The sequence below is a fragment of the Vigna angularis genome, chromosome 11 (genome assembly GCF_016808095.1).
Source record: "Vigna angularis cultivar LongXiaoDou No.4 chromosome 11, ASM1680809v1, whole genome shotgun sequence".
NCBI lineage: Eukaryota > Viridiplantae > Streptophyta > Magnoliopsida > Fabales > Fabaceae > Vigna > Vigna angularis.
This window is the reverse complement of record NC_068980.1, coordinates 13,808,205-13,818,975: the sequence shown is the minus strand read 5'-3', so window position 1 is coordinate 13,818,975 and position 10,771 is coordinate 13,808,205. Positions and strand designations below refer to the sequence as shown.

The 10,771-nt window shown below is 37.2% G+C and overlaps 1 protein-coding gene across 1 annotated transcript; it reads right to left on the bottom strand.

Annotated features, from left to right (window-relative positions):
• Nucleotides 1–8,699: 8,699 nt before the first annotated feature.
• Nucleotides 8,700–10,302, bottom strand: LOC128194646 (uncharacterized). The gene is made up of 4 exons (XM_052870199.1): nt 10,143–10,302; nt 9,736–10,037; nt 9,163–9,581; nt 8,700–9,081 (listed from the first exon to the last, which is right to left on the bottom strand). The coding sequence occupies exons 1-4, from the start codon at nt 10,300–10,302 to the stop codon at nt 8,700–8,702; spliced, it is 1,263 nt and encodes a 420-aa protein (XP_052726159.1).
• Between the last annotated feature and the right edge of the window lie 469 nt (nt 10,303–10,771).

The following is a 10,771-nucleotide window of genomic DNA, read 5'->3' as shown; positions in this document are numbered from 1 at the left end:
TGAGGGGCATAAGTAGGAGGCACCTAGGTTAAGCTAGGAAGAAGTAGAGCACTTCACGAAAGTGCCGCTGAGCGGTAGCGTCGCTGATGGGCTTAGGTTGCCCCTTAGCGGAACCCGAGCCCATTAGGGTATTTTTATACCCTAAGTCGCGCCTTGGCCTCTATTTTCAGATTCTTCTTTGCACACACACTCCTTCATACTTTTCCAAAGGTTCTCTACAATTTTCCCTTCTATCCTCTTAAAAAATTCTCCTTTCCACTCACTTTCTCACTAGTTTTCCATCTATGTTTGGGGTTGAGAGAGAGCATCAATATTTCTTCACAAGTTGAAAGCATTCTCTACTCATTTAGCATCTCCACCCAAGTAAGTCAAGCATTTTTCATTCTAGGGTTCTTGAGCATGAATTTGATTGTTTAAGCATGAATTTTTAGGGGTTTTGATTCCTATGCATGATTTGATGAATTAATTGATGTTTGAACCGATTGAACTGTTTGATTTTAAGTTGGAAACATGAAAATTGTATTTGGGTGGAGTTAGGATAAGTCAAAAGAGGTTTTTCAAAAATCTGCAAAATTACCACTCAGAGGTAAATTGCCGCTGAGCGGCACTCTGACAGACTTGAAATCTTTGCTGCATTGTGTAATGGATTCATGCATTGGTGGCGCTGAGGGGTGATTTTGACCCTCAACGGTGGTTTAGCTTGGAAATAGGGTGTTGTATATGGTTTACTAATGATTAACAACATGTCTTGTGGTTTTGTAATCTGTGTTTGATGTAGGAATGGCATCCTCTTCAGGCAAAAGAGTGAAGACCATGGCATCCAAAAGGAAAGAAAAGGAACCAAAACAACCACACTCTAGTAGGTTCCTATCTCGCAAACATGAGAAACATTTTAAGGTGTGTCGCAACCGGAATCGCGACGGGACGACGATCCAAAAAAGAAACGGGTTTTGAAAAGAGATTTTGGAGTCGCCACCATAGTTTATTCTGGAAAACTACGGAAAAACCATAAAATAATAAGACACGGTCCACGAAATAGGAAAGGTGTTAGCACCCTACAACGCCTGCCCTAAGGCAGTACCTTTAACTAAATGCACGAATATGATGTGGTTTTCAAAATGTTTAATTATTCCCTAAAATAAAATTCTAAATAAACAAAATATATTTTTTAGTTTTTTGGGCCCGACAAGGATTGACCTTGCTCCTACGTATTCTCATTCAAAATGAGAAATCAGGGTTACGTAGTTCTTTTTAGAAATTGTCTGTTGCCTTGAAATTGTTGATGTTTTTAGTTTTTGAAGATTTTATATTTTTTTGATATTTTTATAAAATAAACGGAAAAAACGAAAAAGGTATTTAGCACAAGGACGATGCGCGCGATCACACGTGTGCTCAACCTTTAAAATATTTTCGTAATTTTATTTAAGAAAGAAGAAAAGGTTTTTAGCACAAGGACGACGCGAGCGGTCACACGTGTGCTTAAACTTCAAAACGTATTTTTTGTAATTTTATTTAAGAAAGAAGAAAAGGTTGTTAGCACAAGGACGACGCGAGCGGTCACACGTGTGCTTAACCTTTAAACGTATTTTTGTAATTTTTTATAAGGAAGAAGAAAAGGTTTTCAGCATAAGGACGACGCAAGCGGTCACACGTGTGCTTAAACCTTTAAACGTATTTTTTTGTAATTTTTTATAAGAAAGAAGGAAAGGTTTTTTAGCACAAGGACGACGCGAGCGGTCACACGTGTGCTTAAACCTTTAAACGTATTTTTGTAATTTTTTATAAGGAAGAAGAAAAGGTTTTCAGCACAAGGACGACGCGAGCGGTCACACGTGTGCTTAAACCTTTAAACGTATTTTTTGTAAATTCTTTATTTAAATCATAAATATTGCATTATTAAATATATATTTTAGGATAAGTAGATATCTAGAATAAATAGATAAAACAAAATAAAATAAAATAAGACAATAAACTAAATAAATAAAAAAATAAAAATAAAAATAAAAATAAACTAAATAAAATAGGAAAAACAAAATAAAAAAACAAATAAGTAAATAAAAACAAAGCAAATAATGAGGGGTCCGAGAAAAAGGGCGCCGAACGTTCTGTCGCAGGCACCCGTGCGGTCCGTGCTCGTGGTCGAACGTACGTTGGGAAAGGATTCAGAATCACGAGCGCTCGTTGGGGAGAATTGACGAACGTACGTTGAGAAAAGGAGCCTGGATGACGAGCGTTCGTTGGGGGAGATAACGAACGGACGCTGGGAAAGGGCTGAATGACGAGCGCTCGTTGGGGAGATTATGATCACCAAACGGTCCGTCCAAGAAGTGGCAGGACGGACGTTTGGAGAGGAGGCAGATGACGAACGTTCAAAGAGGGCTTAATAACGTGCGTTTATTTCTGGGCTTGGCCCAACCCCGCGGTTTCTAACCTAGAACCCCCTAGGGGTTCGGCATCTTCCCTTCCATTCCTCACTCCCTCAGCTCACCCTCTCTCCAGAGACCCAAGGTCTCTTACTCTCTCTACAGGCTCACCGTCGCCTATGCCAGCGCCGGCCACCGTCGTCTCAACCAGAACGCGCCTTGGCCTCGCCGGCGACAACTCGCGCCACCAGACGCACTGCCGACCGCGGCGCCACTGTCTTCACTTTCTCCTCGTTCCAATCTTCTTTTCTTTTTTTTTATTATTTATTATTGATTGGTTTAGGATTGTCTGATATTTTAGGCTCTGTGTATTGATTTGGGGCTGATGATGATGGGTGTCGGAGGTTATCACGGGTGCTGGAGATGTTGTTGTTATTGTAGTAGAAGATGACGTTGAGGAGAAGTTCAAGGAAGGGGTTAGGTTTGTAATATTATTGTTGAGTTGCTCGGAGAGGATTCAGAATCCTGATCAGATTAGAAGAAGAATGGTAGCCTGAGGGAGTGTGAATGATGATTGTGTTAGAAAACGTGGTGGAGGCAGAGGTTAGGAAAATGAGTGAATGAGGATGAAGGTTGGGGATGGTAGGTTTCTGTGATGTAAGGAAATTCTGAGGAGGTGAATGCTTTGAGTGTATTGGCATGAAGCTGTGACTCGGGCTGTTTATTCTGTTTGCTAACGGTGCTACCTCCGTTTGCTTCTTTTTTTTATTACATGTTTTCTGGGTGCAAGTAGAGGAGATTAAAGTCTCAGACGTTGGGGGGTGTATACTCATCTTCTATTGTCATTTGTATTTGATAAATTTTGTTGAACATACATATTGGGTGCAGTTTTGATTAACAGCAATTTTGATTAACAGAGGAAAGCAAACACAGCCGTATGCATTGATCGAACACAATTTCATTCAACTTTCAGCAGACATAAGGCAAACGGCAAACATATATAGAGCATGTAAACGAGCACGACCAAAGAGTTTGGATGTATGAAGACTTACCTTCGCAGCTTCAAGAGAAGATAAAACCTTCCTTTTTGTTTTCGTCTCCTTTTCTTTACCGGATTCAATTTCCCCTTCGTTCCCAATGTTGTTGCAGGTGCCAAACAATTATCGTGAACGTGAACCAGGGTTACCGGATGGCCACCAGGATATCAGGATAGAGTTGAAAGAAATGAAGGTTTTTCAGCTCCCTACCAAGGCTCAATGCGTTCTCCTCTTTTTTTTTATCTCCCCCCTTTTTACTGTGATGAAAAAAAAATTTTTTTTTTTAAAAAAACCCAATACTCCTCCCGCTCTGCATCCTGCGCGCTCTGGAATATCTTCTGGCGTGGGATTTCCCTTTTGTTTTTTTCTTTTCTTCATGTTCACTGTATCTGGCAGAAGCTCGCTTTCAGAAAAAAAACCTTCTCTTTTTTATGTATATTTCTAGTCCTCAATAGAGAATTATAGGAAGAGGGGTCTGCCTTTTGCTATTGCCATTGTGAATGTCCATTTTAAGCATTGCTTTTTGTCAAACGCTGCTTCTTTGCTTTTTCTGAATGCATACTGTTGTTTTATGATAACGGAAGGGGTTGACCTTGTTTTTTTCTTTTTTTTCTTTTTCTTTTTCTTCTTTTTTCGTTTTCAAATAAAATTAAATAACTAATATATATATACACACACATATATATATATATAATAATAATAATAAAATAAATAAATAAATAAATAAGAAGGTAAAATTAAAATATAAATTAAAAATAAAAATGAAAGAAAATAACATAAAATAAAGTAAAAATAAAATAAATCTATTAAAATCAATCCGGACGAAATTAGGTGCTGACAAGGTGGTACAAGATAGGAGGCTTCTTATGGAGAGGAAAGTTGGAATGATACCTAACTTTTCTCCTCAGTTTGGAGAGCAACTGTTGGGAAGGAATTGGGGAAAGCTAGCCACATACCCAGCACCAACCAATATAGCTGTGGTGAAAGAATTTTACACCAATGCAAGGAAGATTGGTGATTATCCAATTGAGGATTACCTAGGCTATGTCAGAGGCCACGCTATTAGGTATGATCCTGACTCTATCAAGAGCTTCTTGGGTACGGTATGGACTGGTGAGCAGTGCCAATTTGCTCTATGTATGGAAGAAGGCAGTGATTTTGATGATGTGGAGAGTGTTCTATGCATACCTGGAGGACATTTTCAGAGAAACAGAACTGGTTCTGTGGTAAACATTAGGAGGACTGACTTGAATCCTCTTGCAAAGTATTGGATGGCATTTTCTCATGCCAACATTCAGCCATGTTCTCATGTTTCAGACATCACTCTTAGCAGAGCACTCCTCCTTTACTGTGCGATCAGGAATTTGAATGTCAATATTGGGCAGGTAATAGCTAATGAGATAAGTATGTGTGCTAACACAACAAACAGCAAAGCATCATTAGGACATCCTTCTTTGATCACACACTTATGCAAAATACCTGGAGTGGATACTTCTGCTCCACCATTTGAGAGGCCAAGGAAAGCAATTGATGAGGCCTATTACAGACAATACTGTGGAGGTGAGGAAGCAGCTCAGCCAGTTCCACCACGTCGTACTCAAAGAGAAAGAGGACAAGCACAGAGTCAGGCATCTACAGAGGCATATGAAGCAGAGCCTTTCCAAATGAGGGACATGTATATGTCTTTTATAGGTGCACAATTGCAGTCTATCCATAGAGGGCAGGTGGCCATTGCTGAGATGATTGTTGGAATGTATGATACACCTCCTCCACACAGGTGGACTATGGAGGAGTTCCATAATGTAGTAGCTTGGCCAGAGGAGCAGGCCCAAGGCGGCAGAGCTGGAGCAGCTGAAGCTTCAGCTATGGAGATGGATGAAGATGATGCTGATGATGATGAGGATGACGCATTTGAGGATGCTGAAGATGAGGAAGAAGAGAAGGATACAGATGACAACATAGACTGATGAGGAGCTGAGATAGCATTTACTGATGAATGCTATCAGCACTGGAGTGGGATTTATGCATTTATTGGTTTTATGTTCTGAACTTATTTGTTTTTGTTTTTAGAATAGGGTTTGATGTACTCAATTTGAACTTGGTCTGTTATGATGGTTTGCGTATGATTGTTGTTTGATAAGTAATGCTTGATGATACTTTGATGATGATGGATGTTGAGATGTGCACATTATATGCTTATACAGGTGATTCACAAGTTTTGTGAACAAATGCATGATGTTGTGATTGTGATTATGATGCTAAGCAGGATGTGTACATGTGGAATGTGAATGAGCTTATATGTGAGGTTTTGAGCTCCATAGTTTTTGTGATTGAAAGCTATTACTTTGAAAGCATGAATGATTTTGCCCAGGTTTTCTATGATTGAATCAATTGCTTGTTTGCATCATATGATCAAGGCCATTTGTTGGTAACCCTTTTGTAGCCAAATGCATGAATTTATCCCACTAAAAGAGAGCACTATGTGTTCTATCCTTTGAACCCTTAGCCTTGAACATGATTTGAAAACCCCTTGTGAAAAGCTTTACCTTGAGTTAAGTAGAAAATATCTGATGGTAGTGACAAATGTTCAAGTTTGGGGTTGTTGGGAAGTTATGAAAGGGAAATTGAAAGCATTGAGCTAAGAGCTAAAAACTAATTATGTGAAAAGAAAAAGAAAAAGAGAAAGAAAAGAGAATAAAAAGCAAAGCTCAATGCAAAGAAAAGTTGGGAATAAGTAAGAATGATTGTGTTTATATGGTTCTCTTAACTCAAGGGTTTTGTGATCTAGAAAAACCAATTTTCTTGTTAGCCCAACCACATTATAAGCCATTGAAAAGTCCTTATGATGATGCATGCTTGTGAATGTATTTGATTATGGTTAAATGAAAGGCAAAGTAAATTCTTGTGACATTGTGATAGTTGAGTGAATGAGTGATTACCTCTTATACACTTGTGTGTTTGAGTGAAACACTTTATCTAGTGAGGAAATATTCCATGAGCAAATGAACATCCATGCTTAGTTGATTGATCATTCATGAAAAGTAGCATTTGTGGGATATTGGGTGATCGTGTGAACACTAGAGCATGTGCATGTCTTGATTGAAGTTTTTGTCATAAGCTTAATTGAGTACTTACTTACCTTGAAAAGAGGATTTTTCAATGGAGTGAACCATTGTATTGATTGGTAGAAGATTGAGTTACATCTTGTTTGCTTGAGGACAAGCAAAGTTCTAAGTTTGGGGTTGTGATAACAGTTGAAAAAATGTTATTTTTATGCTTAAAATTGATACTAAAAGCAACCTTTAACACTTAGAAACTAGCTTAGAATCATGCTTTTGTTCATATTTTTAGAAATAAGAGAGTTGGACAGGTTTATGCTTGATTTCAGTGTTTTATGCAGGTTTTAAGGTGAATTTGATGAAAGAAGTGGAGAAGGATAGAGATGGAATCAGAAAAGAACTCAAAAAGTGCAAAAGAAGAGAAGTCGTAAGTACCGCTCAGCGCCAGTTTACGGCACTCAGAAACACACGTTGGCTCCGCTGAGGGGTGAAAGTGCAGCTGAGGGGAGATTTGACTTTGCGCTAGTACCGCTGAGCGGCAGTTTACCGCTGAGCGGTGGTATTTTGGGCTTAGGCCCACTTTTCTGTAATATTACGAATAGTATATAAGCCTTAGGACTTTCTAGGGTTTGTATCTTTAGCTGGAGACGAAGCAAACACACACCTTTCCACCCCTTGGAGGAAGATCTTGGATGCTAAGGCTACCTACTCATCTTTCTAGGGTTCTATCTTTCATTCTTTCATTATTGTTCATCTAGTTTCACCGTGAATATGGTGAACTAAACTCTTCTTGTTGTTGGGGAATCAATGTAATCTTGTGAAACTCTCATATATGGAATTTGTGTTTAAACATCTTATTTGAGATACATGCTTTCTTTCATCATTAGTTAGGGCTTTTCCTCTTTGCTCAAAGCATGCATTGTTTAACTCATTCAATGTCATGATTATTGATTTTAGTGATATGGACACATATGGCAAAATCTAGATCCGGGGAATTTCTCCCAAAAGTAATATCGCCTAGACATAGGGATATGAGATTGGTTGCCTTTAAGCTTCTGTGCTTCAGAATTAATTATTAGGGATGCTAGGAATTGTATGAACTCGTAATTAAGGATAGGCTTTCTTGCAAGGTGATTTAGAGAGTGGCATTAACATTGATGAGAAGAATGATGAATTCCTAAAATATATGAGAGTGGATAAGATGAAATTGATTACCCCAACAACATACTCATCAATATAATTCATTCTGTGTTTGTTTTCCTCTTTTCCATTGATCAAACTCATGCATACATATTTAATTATTGTCTTTTGCATTTGAAACCACAAGAATTTGTTCACAAGTCTTAAATAATCAACAAATCATATAACTAACTAGGTCGTGAGTCCTTTGGGAGAATGATACTTGGTCTTACCAAGTTTATTACTTGATACGATTCGGTCACACTTGCCGAGGGTTAAACAAGTTTTTGGCGCCGTATTTCGATGTTCATAAATTTGTCATCAGACATACACATTAAGATAACGTTATATCGGTTAGCAATTGCATAACCAATGTCTGGTAATGTCATCCACTTGTTCCTGTTAGCCTGTTATGAATAAAACATGTTGTTAGAAAAAACAAAATGTAATAAATAAAATACATAAAACAGGAAACACTTACTACCGACAATGATTGCACCAACAAAGAGTTCCTCAGTTCTTCTAGTCTATCATAGTCTCCTACTAGGCTTGCGTATTCATCACGCCATTCACTGAGTTCTTTGTACAACTCATTCCTGATAACAGGCCATGAATCTTCTCCGAGTCCCAACAACGCAACAATGCATCTATACCCACAGTGATTATCAACCACAACATCAACAACGTCCACAATGAAGGGGTGAGTAGTAGAATGAAACTGGTCTATCATTGGAACTCTGCTTTTCTTCACTGCTTTTGGCTTTGATTGTAATTTACTTCTCATAGATGAAGATTCTATGGTTGAATGAAAGGCGTCGACATGCTCAAAATATGATGGATCCCGCGTAGTAGACCTTTCTCTTCGTTGAACTTTACTTTTTTGTTCACCCTTTGTCTTGACTTTATGTAATGGAGGGACCATTGATGTCATTGTAGGACAAACAATGTCAAGTAACTTCTGCTTGATGGTGACTTTACCGCCAATGTCAACCTCATTGAATCGTTCTTATACTTGTTCCAACTCATCTTTAATGGATAATTGGGGCTCAGTTTCATTTAATTCAACATTTGAGAAATGCAATCTTCGCCATATGATATGAAATTAACCCACAGGGATCATACCGTGCTAATTCACATGCACAGGGAACACCAAATGTACGTCTCAATACGCATCCACACTTTGAGGAGTTCAATCCTATCTGTTGCACTATTTCCAATTCCTTAGCAATGAGATCCAATGCATATCGAGAGACATGCCCAATAAGTTCTCTATATTTGTAGCCTTTAAAATGGTCACTCGTGAGCAACATACTACTTTCAAATGACGCCTTAATCTTGTTGTGTTGTATGATAATGACGTTATGAATATTATTCCAACAAGAACACAAATCACCCATACTATTGCCCAGAACTTTCTTCAAGCCCCAATGAGCAGATTCAGCCCTGAAACAAAAAAGAACCATCAACAAGTGCAAATAAATATTTATCTACAAAACAAATAAATAAAATAACATTACAACATACCTATTTGTGGTTATGTTCCCTAAATGCATTACTCTATTCGTCCATAACTTTACAAAGTATGTACTGTACAGAATAATCCAAGTCTGATTCACATATTCAAAGAACAAAGGCCATGAGCTGCTTGCGTATTGAAGACCATTCACATACTCAACAAACAAGCTTTCATCAGCACAATCCATCACATTTTCCCATGCATTGATCAACACATCCCAAACCTCAGTAGAATGAACTAACATTTTGCATTTAGCTTTAAAAATTTTAAGGATGTGGAACCGACATAACATCTGATATGACTTAGGGAATACATTTGCAATGACATTCATCAAAGCCAAGTCTTGGTCAGTGACAATGACTTTAGGACCACCCTCAGATGTTAAAAATAAACCTTTCAGCTTTTTCAAAGCCCATGTGAAATTACTCTGCCTTTCAGTATACAAGAAAGAAAATGATGCTGAGAAGGTTAACCCTATAGACGTCATACCCACAATCTTAAGCAACGGAAGTCTATATCTATTTGTTTTATATGTGGAATCCATAAAAAAATACAACATTAAATGAGTTTAACAATTTAACCGCATCAGGATGTGTCCAAAATAGGTCAGTAACATCCTCTGAATCATCAGCATACCTACTCCAGTGAATGTACTTATCCCGATCCAACAACATCATAAGCTGTTGTAGTTCAGTTATGGACCCTCTTAATGATCGTTTATACGCTTGCCTTGCGTTGTAGATTTGTTTAATCGTTGTGACATTTCGATCATTATTTTGTTTGAGTGTTAATAAAATATTTGCAGGTGTAACTTTACTCTTTGTCATATCAACCAGTAATGACTGCTCACTCGTATTTAACTTGCCAGTATAAGGGTAACCAACTAAAGTTTCAGCCAACTCATGGTTGTGATGTCCACACATCACCTTCAACACCTATCCGGCCCCATCTGAACATGGTTTACCCTTTAATCTAAACGAACACTCACATTTACGAGTGTCGTATACACTAGCCACCGCATCGGCTTTGTATTTCTGATATTTTCCCCCTCTTTCACATCCAAGTATGACGAACGTTTTTCTTCCCCGTACACCAGTAGCTATGTCAGATCTTACTATTACCACAACAAATCCTAAAGCATAAGCCATCCCTCTTACCTATTGAATTAAGTGCTCCCGTGAACCAAATATTTCATTTGTGATAAATTTATTTGTTAAATCTCCCTCTACAACTTTGATAATTGATGAAGAGAAATCGGATTTCAAACTACAACCAATTTGAGAATCCATATGAAGATATTCATCCATTTTAAATAATAATCACCTATAAAATTATAATGAGCCTTATTAACATAATTAATAATTAATCAAACAAATATAAAAATATTAATATAATTAAATTATATATTTCATATAAATAAAGTAATAAGTAATTTATTATATAATTATAAAATTGTTAAAGAATTAAAGATACAAAAATCATATATAAAAAATATATATTTTAAAAAATCATTACATTTAAAAACTAATTATATATAACGTCTAAAATACAAAAATATAAATATAAACTAATATAAATATACATTATTAAAATACATCAAAAATATATTCAAAAATA